Source organism: Chiroxiphia lanceolata, chromosome Z (assembly GCF_009829145.1).
Source record: "Chiroxiphia lanceolata isolate bChiLan1 chromosome Z, bChiLan1.pri, whole genome shotgun sequence".
Classification (NCBI taxonomy): Eukaryota; Metazoa; Chordata; class Aves; order Passeriformes; family Pipridae; genus Chiroxiphia; species Chiroxiphia lanceolata.
In genome coordinates, this window is record NC_045671.1 from 31,284,071 (window position 1) to 31,309,778 (window position 25,708).

Sequence of the window (25,708 nt, forward strand, 5' to 3'; positions counted from 1 at the left end):
AACAAAGATGTTAAACAGTGCTGGCCCCACTACTGACCCCTGAGGAACCACTTGTCACTGGTCTCCACTTGGACATTGAACCATTGACCACAACTCTGAGTGTGGCCATCCTGACACTTCCTTATCCACCATGTGGTCCATCCCCCAAATCCACAACTCTTCAGTTTAAAGACAGGAATGTTGTGCAGGACAGTGTCAAACGCTTTGCAGAAGTCCGGGTAGATGACATCTGTTGCTCTTCCCTCATCCACCAACTCCATCATAGAAGGCCACCAAGTTTTCAGGCACAGTTTGCCCTTAGTGAAGCCACTTTGACTGTTACCAATACCTCCTTATTTTCCATGTGCCTTAGCACATTTTCCAGGGGGATCTGCTCCATGATCTTGACAGGTACTGAGGTGAGACTGACTGGCCTGGAGTTCGCCAGGTCTTCCTTATTTTCCTCTTTAAAAACATGGGGGTTATGTTTCCTCTTTTCCAGTCAGTGGGAACTCTACTGAACTGCCATGACTTCTCAAATTAGTGGCTTAGGCACTTCATCGGCCAGTTCCTTCAGGACCTGTGGACCAATTCCATCATGCCCCATAGACTTGTGCACCTTTCAGTTCCTTAAATGTTCCTGGTCTTCTACAACAGGAGGTTCTTAATTCTCCCATCCCTGCTTTTGCCTTCTGTGACTCAGGCAGTGGGGCTGGAACACTCACCCATGAAGACTGAGGCAAAAAAGTCATCGAGTACTTCAGCCTTCTCCATGTCCCAGTTAACCAGACCTCTTATTTCCTTATGGAGAGGGCCTACATTTTCTCTAGTCTTCCTCCTGTTTCCCTCGATGATCCTGGCCGATTTAATTCTATCAGAGCTTTCCTAAATTGTTCCCTGGCTGCTTTGACAGTCTCTCAGATATCTTTACTGTATCCTGGCTTCCATCCTCTGTAGGTTTCTTTTTTGAGTTTGGCTTTATCTAGGAGTACCTTGTTCATCCATGCAGGCCTCCTGGGGTTTTCTCCCAGCTTCCTCTTTGTTGGAAGGCATCACTCCTGAGGTTACAGGAGGTGATTCTTGAATATTCACCAGCTTTCTTGAGCCCCTCTTCCCTCCAGGGCACTATGCCTCTATTAAGCAGATCACTGAAGAGGCCAAAGTCTGCTCTCCTGAAGTCCAGGGCAGTGAGCTTGATGTGTGCCCTCCTCACTGCCCTGAGGATCTGAAACTCCACTATTTAATGGTCGCTACAGCCAATGCTGCCCTTGAGTTTCACATTCCCCACCTTGTTTCTGAGAACAAGGTCCCCCATAGTACCTGTCCTCATTGGCTAATCTGTCATGTGGAGAAGGAGATTATCATCAAAGTATTTCAAAACCTCGTGTGTTGTTCCTCCAACAGATAGCAGGGTGGTTGAAAGTCCTTGAAGACCAGGGCTTGTGACATGAGGCTGCTCCTATCTGCATGCAGTGGGCCTCATCTGCTCCATCTTCCTGGTCAGGTAGCCTGACAGATGACAGACCCCCACTGTAATGTCACCTGTCCCTGTCCTCCCTGTAATCCTGAGCCATGAGCTCTTGATCAAATCCTCATCCATCCCCAGGTAGAGCTCCATGCACCCAAGCTGGTCACTGACGTAGAAGGTGATGCCACCTCCTCATCTCCTCTGCCTGTGCTTTCTAAAGAGCCTGTATCTGTTCATTCCAACACTCCAGTCATTGGAGCAATCCTCCCACATCTCCACAATGCCAGTAAGATCGTACCCTGCAGATGGGCACGTCTCTAATTCGTTTATTCCCCATGCTGTATGTGTCTGCACAGGGGCATTTAAACTGGGCCCCTGATGAATCTGACTTACTGGTGGGTGTAGCTGTAATTCCTTTGTGCTGCTCTTCAGGTACTCTGTTGACCTGCAGTTCCTCTCCAGGCTCTGGGCATCTCTTATTGGCCTTGGCATGAAACAGCCCCTCCCCTGGCAACTTTAGTTTAAAAGCCCTCTTCCCCTCTTGCCAAGCCTAGGACTGATAATGCTCTTCCCCTTCTTTGATAGGTGGACCCCTTCAGCCCCCAGCAGAGCAGGTTTCTCAATGAGTCCCATGGCTGAAGAAGCTAAATCCTTGGCTGTGGCACCAGTCAAGGTTGACTGCTTGATTCACCACATTCAACTGACCCTTTCAAACTCTTTCCCTTTGACTGGGAAAGGAATTGACTCTGCTCTTAAGAGCCACTCTCTGCTGCTCTCAGTGAGCACATTGGGCTGGCTTACTCAGCTCCAGCCTCTCTCCTGATCTGATAGGATCTTATGTGGAAGCATCAAATTGTTATGAATACTCTTTTCAAAATATCCTGAATTCATCATTGTATTTGTGAAGTTGAGGGCTTAAAGTGTTTAGGATTGGTGAATCTTTTTCCTTGCTTAATAATAAATATCATGATTATAGGGTAGTAAGGTGAGATCTACTCTGAGCACTTTTGAAAACTGATTAATTTTTCATAAAATTAAATGTGTATATACCTATATATGTACCTATGGAAGATATAATTATATATACATAAAATTACATTAAAAAATTAAATAGATCAAGAAGTTTATTTTGCTTCTGTGGGAAAACTCAGTCTGGATCTGTAAGTGAGCCTTCTTTTTCCATGCATTGTTTTTGGTCATAAGTATCCTATCTCTGAAATTGACTAAGGGCTATTATGCTGAAAAGTGAATTGCAATGCCACCAGTTTACCTGCCTGTAGTACTCAAGCTTCAGTGCTGTTAATGGGATTGGAAACAATAAATGTATTGTGGTCTTCAATTCTGCAGTGCATTTTACTGTAGTGAATCTGTGGCATGTGTAAAATCCTGCATTTGTTTCAACTTCTTAGTTTGCAGATAGTTTGTGTATAATAGGATTGTTTCCACATTTTCATCTTTACTCAAGGGGGGGGGTGAGATTAGCAGAATATATATGCAGGGTACTATATGGATATGAATTTGAAACTAAAAACTCATAATAATGACTTAAAAAGCAAGATACCCAGGTGAATCATTCAGATATCTCCGTATTTCTGATCTGTAGCTGTTCTCTGATAAGTATGTAATTTTGATTACTTTTTGTCTGATTTTTTTTAAGTAGATGATTAATCATAAGTACATTTGCCATAGGCTAAAAAAAATACTTTATTAAAGCAGAAGGAATAGAAAATTTAAAGTTTGGATGCATCTTTTTATGTTGCAGCAGGTCTCCATTTCAGATGTAGATAGTCTACAAGAAGATCAGAATGTGGAGGAAAGAAAGGAAGAAAAGGCTGAACAGAATGTGTAAGAGACTTTTTGTTATTTGTTTCGGGGTTTTTTTAATTCCCCTTTTGCTTAAAAATCCAAGGTATTTTTGTTAATAATGGCATCCATTGAAGTCTCCTGGGTTTGTGCTATTGTTTATAGCAACAAACTCCTAGTTTCAAACAGGCATTTCACATATATAAAGTGCATGGTGGATGAGTCTTTATTTTAGTAATGATATAATGAAAGAAGTGTGGGTTGTGGGAAGGTGTATTTTATGTCTGAAAAAGGACAGACAATAACTTGAAAAGCTTTCAGATACACAGTTCCAGACCTGAAATAGGAGCAGCATCAGGCGAAATTCAGGTGAAGAGCTCTCTAGGAAATTATGACAATTAATTTGTTACAAATCGTAGAAGTTGTTGTTTATGAAGCCAAAGGTGGGTCAAAAGTGATGATAAGCTTGTTAGCTCCTGAAAGAGGAAGGAAGACATTTTACACAACTTAAGAAATTTACTTCACTAAAATCTTTTTAAAATTTAATGTTTTAAAATCTCTGTACGTTTATAATAAAATGCATGTATAAAGTTAAAGAAACAATTCATAAACCTGGTTGTTTGAATAGATGACTGCTGAGTTTGATTTCTCTGGAAGTTTGCAAGGGAAGAAACTCTATATTCTGTAAACACAACATTCCTTGTGTTTACCACAAGGAACCTTGCTCTTTTGAGATATTTCCATTTGTTTTAATGACAAAAAAGAATCAGCTTATTTTTAGTATATTTCAATTAACTTTCTTTTAAGCAGCTTAATTTCAGAAGGACTTAGAATACTCTGCTATTTTAAAATTACATATTTTTGTTTTAACTGCACATAAGAGGCTGCTAAAAGAATTTATTATGGCATTGTTTTTTCTATTTTTAGAAGTGCAGATTACAGTGTTATTTACAGAATTGCTTAAATTAGATTTTGTCTTCCTTTGTCCGCTGGAATCAACCTCTTTTTTGCCTGCTGCTTGTGTTGAATAGCCAGAACTTTTTCAGTGCTTTTGTTTGAGTCAGTTTCTGATTGCTAGGGAGATAAAGCATGAATGTCAATATTCGCCAGCTCAGGTTGCAGTGTAATGCAGTAATTGAAGCCATGGAGATCAGTATAGCTCTGCTCAGATGGCTTTCAGGTATTTCATCCCATACTAATTAAAATACGTTTTTGAGAGGTTAAGTATACACTTATATACACATAGGTATATAAAGTGAAAATAAACAGCATAACAAATTATTGTAGTATTTACAATACTATTATTTTCTTTCTTTATAGTATGACTGAGATTGTTACTAGCACTGATTCTCATTCATTCTCTTTAAAACAAGATGCAGAAGCTCCTAGGTAAGAGAAATCTACACTGTTATAAAAAATAGATTATCCCTTAAATTTTTAGCCTGAAGTAACGTGATGTGTACATTTGCTTACAAAATATTTGCATGTAAAATGTACTGGCAAACTAAGTAACTTTTCCTGAAACCTATTTGTAGTCTAATCCCTGAGGATCAAAACACTTCCATCTTGACCGGACTTCACAAGAATCAAACATGTTATTTGAGCTACTAGATTTCAAGAGACATAACAGTTTTGTTTTCTGGTTCCACACAGAAGCATTATACAATATTACTATAGAAGATATATTGTTACATAAATCACCTGAACCATAATATTTTAAACTTATATTTACATTGTTATTAAATTATTAAAAGGTATATGTCCTACAGCATCTGACAGATTCACATAAATATATAGATAATATTTCTATAAACAGGGAGAAGGTTGGAATTGAGAAAAGGGGTCAGGAGTCAGGCTCAGGCCTTCAGTTCTAGAGCAGTCCTCTATGAGATTTTTTCAGGTTAGAGGAAGATAAGAACTACACATCCTTTTGGATTCCATTTCCATATGTCTCTAATCTCTTTTCGTTCTCGAGCTTTTCATGCTAACTTCTTTTAAAAAAAACTTTACTCAAACTTTTGGGGTTTCAGGCCATGCTTCAGGCACATTCAAATTGTCTTCAAAAAGATTTTCTATGCCCCTTCACATTTATTACATATCCAAAACCTTTTCCGTATTACTCATTAGACATTGCTTTATGCTTCTGTTTCTTCACATGCATGGAGGCCATTCTGTACAACTGTGAAAAGTCCTCCAAAGGTTGCCTGTACCCATAGCATTATCAGCATTTTTCTTAAACAGAGAAAGGTGTTTTGGGTCGATGTTGATGTAGGTAAATTCTTTCAGGTTTTTTTATAGCTTAATAGAAATCCCAACCCTTTTTTCTTCATGTGAGGAATCCATGTACTTGATTCTTTACCTACTAAAAGATTTTATTATCGCAATGAGAAAATTTAATGTATTGTATTATCTGGCATGTTATTTTAATTTTAAATGTGTTTTTTAATCTGAAATCTTATTGTTGCTTTTTAAGTCCTTCCTCATTTTCTATCAGTTGTTTGGCTTTATGACTAACCAGGCCTTTTTTTTATCCCTTCTGTGAAATCATTTTTTTCGTCTTGTTTCTCTAATGAAGATAATATTTCAGATATGCTTGTGGGTACAAAATCATATAGAACTTACAGAAGCATTGGGAAAGTTGTCATACATAGTCTCTGGTGAAGATTGTGCAGTGTTAATTAATAAATTGTTCCTACAAATTAATTATGTTTTTAGAAAACGGATGCCTTTACATTTTTTCCGGATTTATTTAAGACAACTTTATATAGGTGTTTTGAACTATGAATGTTTTTCATAGTTTTGTTCTTTTCCTTTTGAAGTAATGCAGGCATTTCTGTAAGTGATTGCCAGCCTTCTCAGATTGTTGTGTCAACTATGTCAAGTGTTGCCTCCCACACTTCTGTTTGTGCAAAGAAGCGAGAAGTCAAGGAAGAAGTCCCTCCAGAGGAGAAATCAAACACATCAGAAACTGTCAGGCAGATGCTCCAAGACGAAATGTTTAAGTTAATTCAGGTGAGAGCATCTCATTTTTTAAAATAGTTTTCACAGTTCAAGCTGTGTTATTTAAAACAACAGATGTAATTACTGTTTTAAATGCATTCTCTGTGTGTGGTTGTTTTTGAAAGAGATTTCCAGTTCCATCTTAAGCACCGTGAAAAGTTATTTTAGACTTAACTCTTGATTTTGATTCAAGAAAATGAGTTATGTGATAATAGAAGTTTGAGTGTTGTTTAGTTTACATAAATCAGTGTGCTCTAGTGGTATACATAAGGAAAAATTCTGGTGCTGTAACAGCTTCGCAGTTATACTAGAATTTAAGGTGTATTAGTACATTGAGCCAATTTTAAGCGACCTTACATTTACTAAAACTTCACAAAAAAAATGAAGGAATTTGTCTTGCTTTAGCATAACCTGACTGTGGCAGGTATTTATTGTATCTTAAAAGAAAGTCCAGTACAATAAACAATTATATGAATGAAATTTTCAATTATACAAATTGAAACTTTGTGATGTTGTTTATTTTGTCACCTGTTTTTACAGGATAATGAACAGCAATAACATAGTCTAGAGATGGAATTTTTGCTAAGATTCCTGTTAAAGTTGTTAACAGTGTTAACTTTGTGTGTTTTCAGCTACAGCAGATCAACTTCATGAGTTTAATGCAAATAATGCAGCCATCCTTTGGCAGCATACCCAATGTGCAACAAATGTTGCAGCAGCATCAGTCTGTTCACCTGGCTGGGAGCCAGCATGCACACACTGCCCAAGGCAATGGTTCTCCAAAAACACAGCTGCCCTTTCCAGAAAATAAAGGAAAACCTGGTCAAAAGAGCTCTGATTTTCATCAAAGGAATAGTGTAGAAGATGAAGGCAACAGTGGCCATGTAGAAGTATGTATATCAAAGTGTTGTTTATGAAGATAGTTCAGTATATCTGATATGTCATCTATCCTGTTGAATTAGGAAATATGTTTGTAGTGATTGGTGTAGACAAAACTATTTTTGTGCATATTTAGTGCGTGGTTCCTATGTAAATGCTGGATTGTTTGCTTTTGTGATTTAGAGTCATCTGGATGTGAATGCCTCTTTAACTCTACTTGAAAGCAACAGCAAGGAAACAGGATTTATGTCACCATCCCAATATCATTCTTCAGGGCCTATTAAATCACTTCATCTCCTAGCTCCTTCCTCAAACATCCAGAAAACAGTGGGGTTTATCCCTATTGAAAAGAAAACAAGTTACTCAAGTGGATTTCCTTTGCTTAGGCTCGAATCAAGTTATTTCAAACCAGCATTTTTCCACCCAGTAGAAATGTCATCAGCTTCTGCCAGACCACCCCCAGTACCACGAATAGCTTGGAGTTCATCAGATTCCTTATGGAACCATCAGTCATCATACACGCCAAGAAAGAGTAAGGCAAAAGAAGATTTCAGCAGGAGTAGATATGACCCTGACATCCCAAGGCAAATGCACGACGAAGAGAGGAGATGGGCAGAAAGAGTGCATAGGGGGCCTCCCAAACACCTGAACCTTGATCAATATGTAGGGCAGCAAGAAGTTTCACCTCAGCAGCAGTTCCCTGCAGATGTGAATACGTACAGAGCGACGATCACTCAGAACCCGACTGGTATTCCACTGTTACACTTGCATCTTGACCCAGTACCCAGAGTTCCACCAGCTGTAAAGCAGCCAATCACTACTACTTTAATACCTGTTAAATGTGCAACAAAGGATACTGACTCCAGAGAAATACTACAGGATGCAGGAATATCACTGCTTCAGGTTAATTTACCTCAAAAAAGGAAGGTACTGGATTTTAATAATACTTTTTTCTAAGTTGTAGTGGTTTTGCCATTTCATAGTTTCTTATTCATCACAAATAAGTTCATGTTTCCAGACTATGGAGTTTCAAGTGCTCAGCAGAGTACCAGGAGCAATCTAGAACTAGAGGTACCAGTTTATTTGCATGTCAATATGAGGCTGCAAGCCTGAAAGTGTTTTTAATGGCGTTAGATTGATTCCATGTTCCACAGTTCGTCACCATTCAGCCCATTAGTAATGAATGCAAAGAATTTACTATCTAAAGTATTGGATAATATTTATATGGTAACAAGCAGTACTGGGTTTTTTTCAGAAATGGTAATAGATATTTACAGAAATAGAATGCAGTGATAAATCCTCTTTTGTAGTGCAGAAATAGGATGCTAAAAGGCTGAGTAAGAAAACCTTATCTTATGGATGCTGAGAACTTGATGTTTTGAAAAATGTTGTTTCTGTTACACTCTTATAAGCTTGCACATCCAGTTGAAAAGAGTGGAAATGTTTTTTCTTGAAAGGTACTTCTTCAGTCCTTGTCTACATTGCACAGTTCCTACCTTCATCCTGAACTACATGGATAGGAAATGCAAATATTAGTGAAATATGTTCTGTGGAGAAAATTCCCATCTTTTAGTTTACTTTCAGAAAATAGTTTACGCATGTACATACTGGCAGAGGTCCTGGCCTGATGCTGTTAATATTACATTTCCATTTTCTTTACAAATTGCTGCAGGAGTTTTGTTTGTATAACCGAGATCCAAACTGGACCTACTTTTTTCATCCAATCTGATGGGTTCTACTTTCTCTTTCTTCTCTTTTCTCTCTCTCTTTCTGAACCCTTTCAGGCACCAAAACTCATCCCATTTCAAGATCTCATTGCATTTGAGCAACGCCATCAGCATAATTCTGTGCTCAGCACTTCCTGTGGACAAGACCAAACTGAACCTATCCAGTTACTAAAAACTAACGTTGAACCATTTGAACTGAGAGATGTGCAGAAAAATAGAAAAAGGCAAGCCAGACTTTTAAAGTGGGAACTTCATTTTGAAAAACTAGCTGGTAACCTGTACCTTCTAGCTTTGAGATCAGAGGGATTGGATGTAATTCTCTTGGCAGAGAATAAAATACTAAATGTTAGTAAAAATACAGCAGAAGTATATCATTAAGGCATGAAGGGGTTTTTGCTGTTAGCAGACGATAAGAAGAAGAGTCAGGGGGGAATTCTTACCATATTGCTATTTGTGTTTTAAAGTCTTGTTGTTACCTGACTGTTTGCTGTATACTGTTTATGAAATGCTTTGCAGTTTACACACAATGAATCTTAATTGGCTGCTGTCTGTACTGCATATTGTCACTGTTAGTAGTAATCTTCAGGAAAAAAAGGGTTACACTCTTTCAGTATAGTTCAATATTTAGGCTGGTTTTTAATACAGACAGTGATTAATTAGCAAAATTCCTTCTTGAGCAGTATTTTCTTTGTTAAGTATCTTATTATTTATGACATTTGATTTATTTGTTGTTAATTGATTGCACAAGCAGTTAAAACAGTTTGTTTAAGCTCCTTACATATCCTTGTTCAGTTCTCATAGAATGTTGGTAGAATGTTCTAGAATAGAACGCTTGCTTTCTTCTGATTAGTTGTTTTATAATCTACTTATCACATATCAGAAGAATTGCAACTTTTTAATAAAATAATTAGAAAGTTCCTGTGATAACTGAAGTTTGTCTCGCAGATTCTTTACAGGTATTTTGCGGAGTAATTATTAATTATACACAAAACATAGATGTGGATTGTTATGTAGTTTGTAATATTTAGTAAAAACAGCTTATTAGACAATTAACAGATTTTAGTGTGATTGTTAGTTTTTTTATGAGTTCCTACAACAATTTTGTGTAGATTTCAGATAGGCAAAAATAGTGCTTTGAACTGATCTGTATGCAACAGTTCTGTTTATCTTTTCCATCTTTAATTCGGTGCACATCTTATTCTTTATCTGTAATTAATATGTTGACAGAAGAAAAAACCGTAACAAGAAACAACTACAAGAGAAGGAGGAGAAGAAGAAACCAACTGTGTCCTTCTGCCCAGAGGCCTCCATCATCACTATTAGTGACACAGAAATGGTTGACAAATCAGAGACTGAGGTATAGAATAATATTTCTTTCTTTGCGTTTTTCCATTCAAGTATTAACAGAAAAGAAAGAAGTGGAAAACTATAAACTAAAACAATAATGTACATCACTTTTAGGCTCTAGCCTAGAAACAGTATATATATATTTAATTCATAGACTTGCATTTTCTGTAAACAGTAGATTTATTTTTATGAAGTATTCTAAGATTGCTATTGTTTTTCCTGGAACATGAACTTGTCTGTTTTGATAGGATGTAAGTCTGTATGAACATTTATAGTAAAACCATACAGAAGTGTTAAAAAAAAATTACATTTAGCCTAGGACAAATGACCCAGGCATTTGTCATTTCACAAATGACAAATGACCCAGGCATTACTCTTTTCATGTGGGGCCATATGGATGACAGTGTAAAAATAGGAATGGGAAGTATGAGATCTCAGTTCTGTCACAAACCAGAAACTGAGAAAAGAAAGTCTTTATCAGGGTGGGTTTTGATTTATATGCTTGTACTTTTCATTTGCCAAGGCCTTTTTGATACCTTTTGGGGATTATTGAAGCTAGAACACCACCAGATTTAAAGCTAGAACACTACCCAGAGCAGCAGACTGTTTCTGGCCCATACCACACCTTATTTGAGACTTCGCTCCAGCACAGCAGCTGGAGACCCTCTCCAGACCAGGGAGATATTACTTAGGGTGCAGCAGAGATAGCATATACTCAAAGAGGAATAAAGAATTTGTGTTACTGCAGATCACCCTGAGGTACATATGAGGTTGTCACATAACCAGTAATTCCACTGAGCTGGAATAGATCAGAAGAATTTAAAAAAGGAGTAAGAAAACAAAATTACAATTTTTTTTTTTCCCCCAGTTATTACTCACACAAGGTATATTGGATAGTTAAACAGCATCAAGAAAGCCTTTAATCTGCATTGGAACTATTTTTAAAGATGATTCTTTTTTTCCTTATATTAGGATCACAAAACAGAATCGGCATCTTACCCTCAAGATGGTTTGTTTGTTTCAATGGGCAAGTACAAGTCTTTTTAGTGCTTTGAGTGCTTAAATAACAAAAAAACCAAGGACCATAAGTTTTTTAGATTTCAAATGAAAACTCTGTGGTCATCAAGATGTTAAAAACTTGGATCATGTAGTCTGTGGGCAATACAGCTTAATGGCTTATGGTGTCTTCCCCCAGACCTTTCAGGATGGACAACAGGTTTCCAAACTTTTTTAGGCATAGTGAGTTTTTAGGGGATTGGTGTGGAGAGACATGCAGGCAAATTTAAGGTCTTATATCAATTATCTGAAGACTCAGAATAGTTCTGAAAATTACAGAATTATTTTAATTTTTTTCATAATGAGTGGTAATCTTGTGTTTTATGGTTAAAAACAATTGAGTTAGTTTTTAACTAACTCAATAAGTATGTTGAATGAATTTCAGTAACTATGGTTTCACTATAACTATGGTTATGGTAACTATTACTTCCATTAACTGTGGTTCTTGGTCATTCATGTGATTTATCAAAATAATGCTGTGAACAATGCTTTTTAATATTAAATTGTTTTCTTTTTACAAAACAGATATTATTCCAATTTTATTTGCCTGCATAGTCTAACTACACAGAATTTAAGGCTCTTTTAAAAGCAATTCAATGTTTACAATGCTTATAGCTTGCAACATTAAGACCATACCTGTGGAAAGATTTGCTTCTTTCTAGTATTTAGCACAATATTCAGTCTTATCAGAGGACAAAATACAATCTATTCTCTAAATAATGGCTTGCAAACCTCTGTAGAAACATCAATAAAGAAATTAAGGTATACACGTTATAAATGTTTCCCCCCTCTTTTGGACTGTGAAGCAGACTTTTATGGTACAACATACTAAAATATTGAATTTAAAAATCATATACCTAAACTGAACCTTGATTTTAATTCAGTGTAACACTGTAAGTCTCAATACGGTTGCATATTCACATCAAGTAGGTAGCATGAACTTTTCTGGGAATCATTCATGACATATGCTTAGAGAAAAGTTAAAAATATCTGTCAGGAATACAAAGAAAAAACTGTTGGAACTCATAGTTAGTATCATTGCTTTCAAGGATGGCTAATTCTTGTGTTATTTGTAGATACCCATTTTGCATTATTACATTTCAGACACAGTGGAAGAAGCAATTACTACTTCAGCAGATCTGCATTACATGGCTTCTGTAGGGAAAAAACCAGCAGAAACTCAAGATGCAAGTACAAATACTCATCCAAGTAAGTGCTACCTGTGTGACTTACAGAAACCAGCTGCTTCTGATGTTGCTTCTTTCTAGTTATTTTGTCAGTTTGCAAAATGCAATAAGATTGTAAAGGGAAAAACAGTTTTTTGTGCTCCAATTTTTTGTTTCAAAAAGAATTAAACCAGAAGCCATTAGAATATAAATTACAAAGCAGTAGTTAAAATAATTATAAGTAAAAATATCACTGATGCAGTTATGTAAGAGTGTCCACATGCTTTTCATAAATCAGTTCTGATGTGACTTTTTCTGAAATCTTCTTCTAACTTCACTTGGGTTTATCTAAATGCATTTTAGACAGTGTTTCACCTTGTGACTGAAACTGTTTCCCTGCCTCATCCACCACAACTTTTCTTTGACTGTGAGCTGTCAGATTAGAAATGTGCATTCAGATAATACCATCAGTATGGTTACTTTCCTTACATTCATGCATTTTGATATTGGTGTTTTTGGTTTTTTTTCCCAATCAAGTGCTCGAGTCGTATCAGGATCATGGAATCAGTGGTGGAAATGAGATTTCTGAAGTTCAAAAAAATGAGCCAGCCCCATCTGTTCCTGTGCCAGGTGTGGCTCCAGGCTCTCCCTACTTCATTTGTTGTTTAGGAAGTCTATAACAATATAGCAGTTTTAACATGGGTTTTGTATATGGGGTAGCTTAATGCAGGGTGTAGATAACATGGTAATTCATCTGATTTCTTGAAACCCAATACTAAATAGTTATAATACTATTTATGAAAAGTTTGGCTGGAATTTTTCATGAAGCAGTGTACCTATGCCTTTGCGTTCCTGTATGAGATTATTTTGTGGATTTTATCTTGATTTTAGTGCCGCTTACTCTTGGGGTTTTGGTGTAATGTAGACCAAAAGAATTGACCAGTGGGAAGTTAAAACAGATTACAGCTCTACATGAAATTGAGCTGCAGTAGCTCAGCTACTTATACAGTTGTTTCCTTGCATCTACTAGATGCAGGTTATAATGTTCCAGTCCCAAGTAGGAATTTTATTTTCAATCAGTCATCTTTTGGATCAATTTGTAGAACAGAAAACAGAAGGTAACTGAATTTGGGCTAAAGAAGATATATTTTGGGTTGAGTTTTCTCCCCCCATATTAAAAATCCTTCATAAATTGAAGTATGTAGATTTCAGGACCTAAGTGTTCTCCCTATGGTACCAAATGAGCATATTAATTTTTCCACTGTTTTAAAATTCAACTGTGTTTTTCCATTTGAAGATAATTTTACTACATCACATAACTTGTTTGCAAATAGCTTTATTAGAGGTCTTTCTAGCTGGGTAATATAATTTCTTTGAATCAAGTAAAGATGAATTTTTTTTATTTTACTTAGCTGGGATAAACTTGGAAATTAGTAGCAATTTAGACTGCAGCTTAGTCAAAGCTTTTCTTGACATCTAGAGAAGGCAGAGTTGTTTCCAAATATTTAGTCTGAAGTTTTGTGGCTTTTGCTGTAAATATAATACTGACTATTATTATTTTCTCATAGAATCATCTAGTGCCCCTGCAATACTACCACCTGACATGTATTTAAACCTGAGATTTCCCACTGAAGTGAAAAAGAAACCTTTACCATCCTTTTGGTCAGATGCACCTGATTTGGTTAGTAATCCCATGTACATGTGTAATCCAATGTACATGTGATTAAAATACTGTTTGTCTTAATTAATTTGGGTTCTTTGTCTCCAGAACAAATCCTTTCAGCTTAAAGTTTTATGGTTAATAATGCACTGTAAACAATATATTCAAAACACATTCGGTATAATTCTTCATAATCTTGTTGTTGTTTAGCATGAACATGAATATATCAGTGTGGTCGACATTGAAGACAGTGACATCCTTAGCAATTTGCCCATGATACCTGAGTCTGCAGAAGAGGTAGATGCTGCACAGCAAAATGAGAAGTTTGAAATTCCATCTACTGCAAAACTTCACCACACAGCAGCTTCTGTTACTAATGCAATTCCATGTGAGGCTCTTCAGAAGCAAGGTAAATCATTTTGGTTTTAAACCTGAAAAAAAGCAAGACACTTTTGTTATAATACTTCCACAGAAAATCTGCAGCTTTCCCCTCAATTAACCTCCTGCTTTTTTAGCATTAAACATCAACATTTATACATTTGACTTCTTTTGTGATGATTCCTGGCTCCTAAAATCTACTCTTATGTTCAACACATCTGTGCCTGATTACTTGTAGTATTTACATGCTTGCAGTTTATTCAGTGATATTGGTACTTTCTTTTTTTTTTTTTATTTCAAGATGACCATCAGAAGAATGCATCAAGCCAAGTGCAAAAGGAAGATAAGAAGTCAGATTCTGCTACAGACAGTGTAACTTGGAACGTACTACCTGAAGATGACAGAACTCTTCCTTCCTCAGAGCTTCCATCCAAAGTAATTGGCAGAGAATACTTTTCCACAAAGCAGCAGGAAATGGATATGCAATTACAGACACTACAGAACATGATAGAAAATATGGAGCAGGATTTCAGAAATACCAAACTGGTGAGTTCTGACTGCTAGCTCTCATTTTTCAGACAGTTTATTTTGTAATTTTTTGCAGCTGAAGTCAAAACTTACATTTCAGAACTATGTGTTCTCAAATCTGCTTAGTATCTATTGAGAGAGATTGAGAATAATATACAGTTCTTCTACATCTAGTGCTGAATCTGTTGGCTGACATAATTACTTACAGTAGAAGAAATGCTGGCCAGAATGGCCGGTTTTAAACATCAGGAAACTTCTGACTTACAAAGACTACTGAAATATTTTAGTTTCTGTGGTTTTTAGATAAGATATATTGGAAAACTTCATCTACTTTAAAAATAAAAATGTCATCAGTAGGAGTAAAACTGTTCTCGCAAATAGTAGAGTTTATATGTATTTTTCTCAAAGTACGGATCCAGAAGATTGAACTTCTTAAATTAAATTAATCTGCTTGAGCTACTTTGATTCCTGAATTATTTTTGTTTGTTTGTTTTGAAACAGGAAACTGCATTAAAATGTTTATAAGATTATGAGGAAAAAAGTTTATTTAAAGTATATTTTGCATGAATATCTGTAGTGAAAGTCTCAGAAACACCTTGAAGAAAGTGTCATTACTTAGTTTTTGGGTTTCATTTACAGTTAGTGAAACTAATAGAAGACATTGAAATGGCTACTGATTCAGACCTTAGTGCTCATCCTTCATTCTCTGAAGCTGCTGAAGTCATTGATGATGGTATGTGTTCAGTTAACAGAAAGATAGCACATTTGCAGTTGAATATTAAACTTGACTGACTTTTAATTACCACTGAAGTTTAATGCAATCCCATAAGTTGTCATTGAAATATAAACCAAAAATACCAGAGAGATAAATAAAATGAAAGGTTGCAAATCTATTAGGCATATTGTTTTAATAAAAATGCAATTGAAAGTATCTATAAACCTTGATATTTTCCAAAACCATAATACAGAAGTTTAAAAAATATGTATTTCTATTGTATCATGAAATCAAAACATGCTGCTTGTAAGTGCTTTACTCACTGATGTCAAACGATATGAAATTTGTCCTCAGGATTTATTTTTTATGTATATGAAGTAAGTTTTTTTCCTGCATCTTTGATGGCTATTCAGTTGTAATGTCTGTATTTTATTAAAACCTTACATCAGCTTAACTCTTTTTTAGAGCAGATGTATTGAATTATTTATTGCTTATGTAAGAAACAACTATATAGTACCTCCCTAATTGTAGCTACTGTACTGTGCCAAGAGCATAGTCTAATCTACTTATGGAGTTAACACAAAGCCAAGTGGTAGAACCAAATCATGGCTATATCTATATTCACACCTCAAACAATATTTAAGATGTCCATTAACCTCACACAGAGCAACTCCTGGCTCAGTTCATGTGTGCAGGATTGGTACACGCACCACAGCTCTGGAAGTACCCTTTCAGAGAGGCACAGCTGACCCGAGTTCAGGTTGTTACAGGTTTGACAGATGAACTAAAGATGCCAGTAACAGGTATATATGAGTGATAGCTTTTGCGTTGAGAGGATTTTCCATTGGCCTACATTGGTTACTGTATTATTTTTTTGACAGAATCAGAACGTTATTTGAGAGGCATGATTTTTGAAGATGTTATAGATGATCAAAAGGAGGGCTTAAACTTGGAGTATCCTGTACCCAGTTATACTCCAGTGGAATTACACACCCCTGCCGCTGCAACCTTGGCTTCTAACTTTCCCAGTGGCATGAAGTCACCTTCTGGTATAATCTTTATTATATATTTTTCCCTTTTGCACCTTTTAAAAATAAGTAAAACTTTTCTTCCTGGTGTAATACTTTTTCATTGCTGTTATACAGGCTGTTACATAATGCCAATTAGCTTATTAAAGTCAGTCATCAGTCTTTCTGGATTGCATTGTTTAGAATGGCTTCATTGATCTGCACTGATAAGGAGTTTATGTTACATGACAGAACAGTATCACTAAATTTTGAAAACAGTTCAGCAATGAATCATACTTACACTCAAATTCACTGTTATTGGAAGAAAATACCTTTGGGTCTGCTTCTTAAACCCATCACTGTGCTGAATTGTATTTACTTAATTAAGTGAAGAGGGTGTGGTATCACAACACTCAAAGCTTCCTCCAAAAGCTGTCTTTATCATCTCTGTCATCTTCCTATGTCTAGGGAGGTGAGATCTCAGTTAAATCCAGCCACATCAGCAAAATCAATTGGTTTATTTCACTATAAAGTAACTACTGTTTGTGTCCTAAAACATTACTTTATGAGGTCTCATTTCGTTTTGCAAACTGACAGCAAATTGATTTTTGCAATTAGGAAGACTGTGGTAGCATTGGAAGGAGAAGGGAAAAAAATCAATCTCTTGCTTGAGTTTAAAAATGTAATGTCTTATTTTCTGCATATTGCCTGCATTGCTTGCAGTAAAGCTTCCAAAAATATTACATACTTTGTAAATGTGAACATGCATTTGATAGCCACATTTGCAGCAATCTGTCTTAAAAGGTGTTAAAACATGGTTCCTGTATCTGCATGCAGCACAAGTCCATCTCAAGTGGTATACACACCCAGACTAATTTTGAAAATAATAATGCGGTTTTCTCTGTAAGTATAAACTTGTTACTTGCAAGCTGAGAAAGCTATAGGTGATACTAAGTTACAACTATAATTTTTTGAGGTGTAGAGTTTAGTTTAGGAGGGAAAGCAGTGCTCTTCCATCCAGGACATGCATACCGCTCTTCAGTTTTATCTCCTGAATTCCAAGCTCCTTCTGAGTTCCTGGCTTCTTCAAGTAAGTGTCAGTTGTTAATTTTCCATGAAACGCTGTATAATTAATTGGAACAGATAATTCCCAGTTAGCTGGTCATGGCAGAAGACTGACAACAGTGATATCATCATCGTAGCAAAACTATTCAAATCATCCAGGGAGTTGTTAATTAGTGTTCTCTGGAGAATCTGTGCTAACCTGACAATCAATGACGTGTCCTCTCACAGGCCGTTAAGCCTATGTCCAATATGAGTTTATTTTTAATGTCAATATATTCAGGTTGATATATTTTTGTATTTTATCTCATTGGCTGTTTAACATATGTATGATTAGTTTGTGTACAATTGCAAGGATTTTATTAACAAGGATTGTTTCTCTTTCAGGCTCTCACATATGCAGAGATTTACATGACAGGTACGTATTTTGAGATTGGTTTTTTCAAAAATCTGTTTGTGAAAAAGGAGACTGTCAGGGTGAAATCATCACTTCATAAAAATCAAGGCATTCATTTTCAAACTCAGTAAAATCCCTTCTGTTAACTAATTTTAGGCATTTTTTCTGATTTTTGTAGTGCCTGTTACATTTACTTTATGCAAAAGCCGCAGGAGCATTCAAAGTTCTTTTCTAATTGCAAGTAACAGAGCTGTTAACGTAGATGGTGCTATTGTCTGTGTGTATTTGTTATTTCTCCTATTTACAAATCTCTCTTTCAAGGAAGTACATGCAACTGCTGCTAGCAGTTGTCTACCAAGGCCAACTATCCACCAGAAAGTTTTCAAGGTGTTACCATATGAAAAGTGTAAAGCAACAGACTGAAGATTTCAAAACTGGAATGAGCCTATGCATTAAATAAAATGGTGTGACATATGTATTTTTTACTGTTAGCTGCTGTTGCTCTTCTGGATCCAGTTGTGCAGTAGAAAAGAGTAGCTGGCTTTTCTTTCTTCCTGATCGTTCTGCTCCATTACCCACCTTTATTGTTTTGCTTGAAGCATAGCAGTAAACTGAATGGTTTATCTTATTGTTCGAGTAATTTACTGGAACTCCTTGTTGTGACAGAAGTAATTAGGGAGTGATTACTTAAGCTGGAGGATGAGTGTGAGGCAGTAAACTTTAGCAGACAGGGGATTTTTACCCAAAGGAGTAACTTGAAGCAACTATGGCTTGTAGTCATAAACTATGAGATTTGTTTTTTGGTGGGAGCAACTGATAAAAAGAGAGGAAAGAAATGGGCAGAATTCAGGTAAAACTATCCTCTCACTCACACTGATTCTTGCTCAGAAGATCACTGAGACTGGGGGTTCCCTAAACTGGTAGCATCCCATAACCTTATTTCAGCATGTGCAGCAATACAAACCCCTGTGGGTGCTCCTGGCTTCCAGCTCAGCCTCCTCTGGGCCAGCCTTGTTCACACACCCCAGTGGAGCTCAGGCATTTCAGCTCTGGATGGGGTCAGACTTCTGGATATATGTTGGCTCAAGTGTACTTGATAACAGCAAAGCTAAGGGGAGGGCTGACACCTTTTTAAGGTGGTACATCTACACACATGGTCCAGGTACTGCTTGTGTGCACACAGTAGAGATGTGGGGAAAGAAAATCCAGTCCAAAGGCTTTGTGTAAAACAACCTGAATGTTCTCATTTTAAGCAGGGGAGGAAGGATTTTAGCTTGTTGTTCTCACAGTCCTGTTCTGCATTAAATTGGTAACATCTTTTTTTCCTCTACCTAACTTCAAGCTCTTTAGAAGATCCCCTGCAAGTTACTGGTCTGAGTGGTTTTACTGACATTAATGATCGTGTAGTAGAGAGTGACATCTCTCTGCCGGAGCTGGGCTTTACAAAAACACAAGCTAAGAAAATCCCTAGGTAATACCATGGCTGTTTTTATTATGTGCCAGTTAAAGTGTTTTAACCCTTGTTATTTTTCTTATAGCTCATACCCTGTAAATGATGGAAGCAAGTATGTGTTTGAGTTGATGTTAATGGGACTAGTATTAGAACTGTTTAATAGCCACAAATTTACTGGCTTGTAAAACGTGCTTGTTGTTTTCTGTTATTTTGGTTTACCAGTTGTAGGCTCGGGCAGAAATCTCTATATACAGCAGACTCAGTTCAGCAAATGGACTGGGACCTTCTAAAACAGTTCTGAAAGACAGAGTAGAAATTTGCTGTCAGTGGCACAGCAGATTCAGAAGCTTCTGGCCCCAAACTCTGGCTTGTTATGCTTCCCTTCCTGATGGAGGTTTCTACACCTCCTGAGTGTCAGTTATAAAATCAGCTGTGTTCTCTCCTGAGAGAGGTCAAAGTGACAGCTGTTTCTTACTCCTGTTTGTGATCTGAACTGCTGACAAAACAAAAAAATACAGCTGTTAAGGATGCCAGTCTGTTGCACTGGTGCCACAGCTCACATCAGTTTAAGCTCCCGTCCTGTTATCTGGATGTAGTTGACAACTGGCAGAAAAAATTTAGGAAACATTTGGAATTACTTGTGTGCCAGGATTTATGGAGCAAAATTTTGGCAGAAGAAAATTTCCCCTCTTGTTCATTCATTACTTATGCTTCCAGCTGAGTCAGAATTTTAAGGGTTAACAGTATTTTTATTATATCGTGTAGTTGCCACAGGTTGCAATTTACAGGACGTACTAGATTATTTCTTATTCACATCTGCTCTCAGGTTTCATGGTTTTGCTGCTGCACATTCTCAAAAAACAGAAAAGGAGAGGAAAGAGATACAAACATGGATGAAAAGAAAGCAAAAGGAAAGAATGAGAGAATATATGAAGAAACTGGAGGAACAAAGACAGAAAGAATGTAATCCATTCAACCTAAGAAAGAATGTGGTAAGAATAATGGGAACTTGAAGAGTAATTGTTACATGTTGTACAAGTGTTGATTATTCAGGTTAGATAGTATAAAGGTTGATAGTATTTTTTTTTCTATTTTAATATTGGGGGCTTGTAGAATTTTATTTTATTGGAGCTGGACATAGTTGTGTCAGTAGAGATCAGTGAGCAAATGCACCAGTTTTCTTCACAGGCTGCAGCGATGGCAATTGGCAATTGGTTGCAATTAGGACATACAGTCTTTTAACTGTAATGGATACAGCTGTAACAGCCACTGCTTGTCAGGGAGTAAGAGCTACAGCAGTTGCTAAGATGTGTTTACATTTGTTTCATCTGTACGCCCCTCCAAAACCTCACTGGATTTAAAAAGCAGAGTTTAAATGCCAGCAATCCTTTAGGAACATGATTAGATACTGAGGGCTGCCATCACCCACACAGAAGTGTGTACAATTATAAGGGTTAGTAGTAAATACAAGTTTATAGCCTGATAAATCTCTTCTGATCCGTACTGTGCTGGAAATAACTGGGGGGGGAGGGGTGGGGAGGAAGTTACAAAAGCCATTCAGAAGTGATTTCCGAATCAGTATTAATTCTTAAAACATGCATTTGTCATCCGGGGCCACCTTTAGGACCTGAAAAGACCCTAATGAATCAGGGGAAGCTCTGGGGTTATAGGACATGAGACATAATAACAGCAAATATATCCCTATACTTTTTACTTAGTTGAATTCAGAGATGCTGTAAATACTTCCAGGCAGAAGCTCTGCTGGTTTTAACTCCAAAGTAGCAAACATGTAACACACCAAGTTCCTGTTACTAAATAATTCAATTGTATTCACTTTTAGAAAGAGTAACAGATCTCATCTATTTGAAATACATTATTCCCCTGGATTCAAACAGCCCTTCAGAGTGGAGCATGGGTTGCTTTTTTTGTACACCTGTGGAGAGAAGTGATTAGAGAAAAATAGATCCTGCTTGCTCCCCCTTTCCTGTGTTGCCAACCATAAATATATACTTGATGCTTTTGTCATAGGCTTTTCTCCTGAAATCATTAGTGGAGGGATTCTCAGATTTTGTAGGTGGTTTGGTATAGGTTTTACTTTTTATTTCTTTAAGAAGAAAACATTGAAAAATTCAAATTTTACTCTAGCAAACACAGGCCAAAGTGCAACCTTGACCTGTTTTTTAAATTAGTCATTATTAGGAACATCATTGATTTTTAGCAGACTTAAGGCAAGGCCATTTGAAGCTTTGAGCTTGAGAGTGAAAACATCTCTCTAGGAAGTTATGTTTAGAGCATATGACTTATGGAAGATGTGACTGCAAGCTTTCAGTATATTTTTAGAGACTGGAAAAGTTATAGAGACAATCTTGCCTGAATTTTCTGGTAGGGCTGTATACTTTCATACTGTTTTTCATTCTGAAGATGTCTTAAGCAGTAACTTTTAAGTCAAATAGTACATTTGAGAGTGAGAGATTGGAATGAGAGCACAGTACATAGCAAGTTAATGAATTTTATACTTTTTCTTACACAGCATTATAGTCCTACTTCAAAGGATATTAAAATGTTCCAGAAGAGGAAAGAAGAAAAAGACAAGTGAGTTGCTGTAAATATAACTTTAATCTCCTTATTTATATATTAATCTTTCAGTGTTAAGAAAGAGGTAGTTTTAACTATCTTGTCTCTGAAACTTCAGATATCAGTGATATGTCAAGATATGTCAATGAAAAGCATAAATATTTATGTTTGTTTTGCCATTTAGGAAAATCCTGAAATGTTTCATCCTTTGACTGTATTTTTCACTTCCAAATTTCATTGTTTCTTTTTTTCCCTAACACTGACTCATTCATTCTGTCAAACTCATGGTAGGAAATTATTTAACTTTTTGGTAGTGATCTTAAAAGGTTTAGTACATCTTCTGTGAAACTGCAAAAAAAATGTTCTTCGTGTAACCTTACAAGACTCACAGCCAGCTGCAACGAAATGAGTGAAAGCATGAGGTAATGTATAATATTATTTCTCCATAGAGCCCTGTTATCTGAGCATCACAGAATGAGAATATCACAGGCACTTTCTCTGATGAATGAAATGTTATCTGAAACACCAGCACATGATCATAAAACTTTGTCCAGCACCAGATCACCTCAAGGGTACAGAAGAAGGCATATGGCATCTAGTAAAGGGTAACAGCTCTTAAGCATTAAACCTTCTCTTGTGTCTTGTGTCTTTAGCCACACTGTGAAATTGTTATGTATAGGAATGATAGGTGGTAGACAATAGTAAGTATTAAGCTTTGTTGCTCTGTTTCTGTTTTTTCTTATTTTAGAGGGCTTCTGAACAGTCGGGTTTTGTCAGAAAGGAGCAGAATTGCTGCCAAACCCAGCTTTGGTCAAAGATTACGCCGTGGCAACCCCAGCTCTTGTTTAACACAGTCCCAGGGTAAGAAAGAACTACTCCTTGATGAAGGCCCATGCTGAAGATGATCTTCAAGCTACTGCTGCATTTTTGTGAGAAGGAACTTTAATACCTGTGTAGAAAATCAGTCTTAGAATCCTGGAAGTCTCCTGTTATGAGGCTTTTATAACTGTGTTGTCATTGACCTGTTAAATGATGAGAGTTACCTTTCCTTATCGCCTCTCTTTAAATCCAAAGTAGCTTAAATTTCCATAGCAAGAGTGCTGGGTAATCCAGGAAGCAAAACTCATAGATGGAAATTTTTAAGCATCTTTGAATATGTTTGATCTGCATTTAAAAGAAGAAATGCTTTCTTTGGCTTTCCAGGAAATGCCTGTATGGCCCTACAGAAAAGTACTTCCAGAGGAAGACCAAGAAACGCTGCAAACTGTCCTGTTGAGTCTAGGACACTGTAAGTTACATAGAGCAATGACATAGTGCAGTGCAGATACATAATACAGGGGAAAGTAAGACACAGAGAACACATTTCAGAATGTGTTCTCTTCTTCAGAACGTGGAGATAACTGAGAGGGGACCTCATCAATGTCTATCAGTAGCTGAAGGGAGGGTGCCAAGAGAACAGAGCCAGGCTCTGCTCGGTGTTGCCAAGCTATAGGACAAGGGGCAATGGGCAGAAACTGGAGCACAGGAAGTTCCACCTGAATATGAGGACAACTTCTTTACTGCATGCACTGGAACAGGTTACCCAGAGAGGTTGTAGTCTCCCTCACTATTCAAGAACCATCCGGACACAATCCTGTGCCATGTGCTGTGGGGTGGCTCTGCTTGAGCAGGGAGGTTGGACTGGATGACCCACTGTGGTCCCTTCCAACCTTACTCATGCTGTGATTCTGTGAATACATCCTGCCTCAGATACAGCATTAGTTTGGAAGAATAAAAATCATCATTTTCTCCCCTCATAAAAATCCTTTAAAGTAAAATGTTGTGAAATATTAATCAGTCACCTCTGTTTACCTTCTGAATGGTTTTAGCCAGGTGGTAGTTTCAAGATCTGAAAAAATGTGCTAGATTTCAGTGAATTCCTGAAACACACATTATGAAATCATGAGGGACAGAAGCCTTGAGTGTTTCATTTGGTTGAAACCTACAGAGAGAAAGTTAATTAGAAGACCAGACACAAGTATTGTGCCTCTCCCCTGCCTTTCTATTCTGCTACTCTCTAAGATCTTAAAATAGAAATTGTCTTTATTAACCATCTGTAAAGTATGTAGAAAAGATATGATTTTTTCATAGTGTTATTGTAGAAAAATTTGTGACTGAACAAAAAAACCCTTTTGGATTTTAGTGGTACTTTCTGCCATGCCTGTCTTTGTAGGTCTGGATCCACAAAAGTTTCCTCTCATAATATCCCCTCCTAATCAAAGCCTTTACAGATATAGTACTTGTTAACAGCAGCGAATTTCTGATCAGACAGAAAAAGAGTGAGGAGAGAATCAACCTAAAACTTAGGAAATACTGTGGGTCGATTGCATTCTGCCATACACTAGTGACATAACTGGATGGCCAAATGTCAGTGTATTTGAGTTGGCAATGCAGAATTGAGAGAAGCAATAGTAAGCAGAAAGGAGACTGTTCCTGAATCACTCTACACATGGAAAAGTAATTTTCCTCCTCCTTTCCATGCATTCTCTTTTTAAACTCTGTATACAGTTGATCTTTTTCGATTCCTGGCACCTTCTGTATCTGTTTCTCCAATATACCCCATCACTGCTAAGGATTCATTAAAGTTTCATGTCTTCTAAGAGGCACAATCCAGGATTTGTTAGTATTAGTCCTCTGTCAAATAATGAAGCTATGTCCCTTTTTTGGGGGACTGCGCTGCAGAACCTGGATGCTCTAGACACTGTACATGTCGTGTTCCACTTTGTGTTCTGCCTGGGAAGACAGTTCAGAGCACAAGGCTGGAAGGGACCAGCAGCCTTTTCTCACCATCACCTCACATTAGCTCAGGATAGCAGGGCATGCTGTTTTCACATGGATTTACTCACAGCTTTCAGTTCTTAGAACTTGTAGCTTCTGTTCTTGGAGAAGTTTAAAGAGATTTAGAAGAAAACAGCAAGAAGCGTTACAATGCTGTGGTTGGCCTGTTTTTCTCCTCAGCTGCTGAGTACGGAGTCAGCAGAACCTCAAAACAAAAGCCCCCACAAGTTACCACTGCAGTTCAGACAGAAGATATTGATCAAGAGAGTGATCGAGACATAGGAAGTCCTTGGACTGTACCTGATGATATCCAAAGAATACTTCAAGATACTCATGACTCCATGTTTCAGGTAGAATTTCTAGTTGTACTAGGAACTATTTGGTACTTGCAATTTAACACTTTCTTTGCTTCTGCTTTATTTAAAATGTGGTTCTCTGTTTTAAATATGTGTGTGGGATAGATGCAGGACATAAATGATGGTGCTTCAACTGAAGTACCTTTTGTCTTTACAAGCAAAGTCATTCTTGTGAGCCTTGAAATTGAATGTTCTTTTAACAACCGCATAGTTACAGTGTCCAGGTAACAGACACTGGTTGGAGTGCATAAACAGGAAAACAAATTGCATTGTTGCAGAATAATCACATAACTTGATTAGGACATGTTTGAAAAGGGTGGGATTTTTCTACTGTCC

General features: G+C 36.9%; 1 protein-coding gene across 4 annotated transcripts in view; it reads left to right on the top strand.

Annotated features, from left to right (window-relative positions):
• CPLANE1 (ciliogenesis and planar polarity effector 1) overlaps positions 1-25,708 on the top strand; it is a 55,751-nt gene that overhangs the window by 29,445 nt on the left and 598 nt on the right. Inside the window, exons 31-54 of one of the 4 annotated variants that reach the window (XM_032675378.1) lie at positions 3,213-3,292; positions 4,571-4,639; positions 6,070-6,262; positions 6,883-7,140; positions 7,313-8,056; positions 8,914-9,080; positions 10,084-10,213; positions 11,176-11,230; positions 12,364-12,468; positions 12,963-13,055; positions 13,994-14,106; positions 14,296-14,494; positions 14,765-15,009; positions 15,631-15,724; positions 16,588-16,755; positions 17,690-17,803; positions 18,163-18,193; positions 19,515-19,643; positions 20,452-20,617; positions 22,156-22,217; positions 22,649-22,804; positions 22,948-23,060; positions 23,403-23,487; positions 25,197-25,302. In XM_032675378.1, coding sequence (XP_032531269.1) covers positions 3,213-3,292; positions 4,571-4,639; positions 6,070-6,262; positions 6,883-7,140; positions 7,313-8,056; positions 8,914-9,080; positions 10,084-10,213; positions 11,176-11,230; positions 12,364-12,468; positions 12,963-13,055; positions 13,994-14,106; positions 14,296-14,494; positions 14,765-15,009; positions 15,631-15,724; positions 16,588-16,755; positions 17,690-17,803; positions 18,163-18,193; positions 19,515-19,643; positions 20,452-20,617; positions 22,156-22,217; positions 22,649-22,804; positions 22,948-23,060; positions 23,403-23,487; positions 25,197-25,203 — 3,576 coding nt within the window. In that variant the 3' untranslated portion in view covers positions 25,204-25,302. Of the gene's footprint in view, positions 1-3,209; positions 3,293-4,570; positions 4,640-6,069; positions 6,263-6,882; positions 7,141-7,312; positions 8,057-8,913; positions 9,081-10,083; positions 10,214-11,175; positions 11,231-12,363; positions 12,469-12,962; positions 13,056-13,993; positions 14,107-14,295; positions 14,495-14,764; positions 15,010-15,630; positions 15,725-16,587; positions 16,756-17,689; positions 17,804-18,162; positions 18,194-19,514; positions 19,644-20,451; positions 20,618-22,155; positions 22,218-22,648; positions 22,805-22,947; positions 23,061-23,402; positions 23,488-25,196; positions 25,367-25,708 lie in introns of those variants that run through there. The other 3 variants (XM_032675379.1, XM_032675380.1, XM_032675381.1) reach the window with 3 other exon arrangements.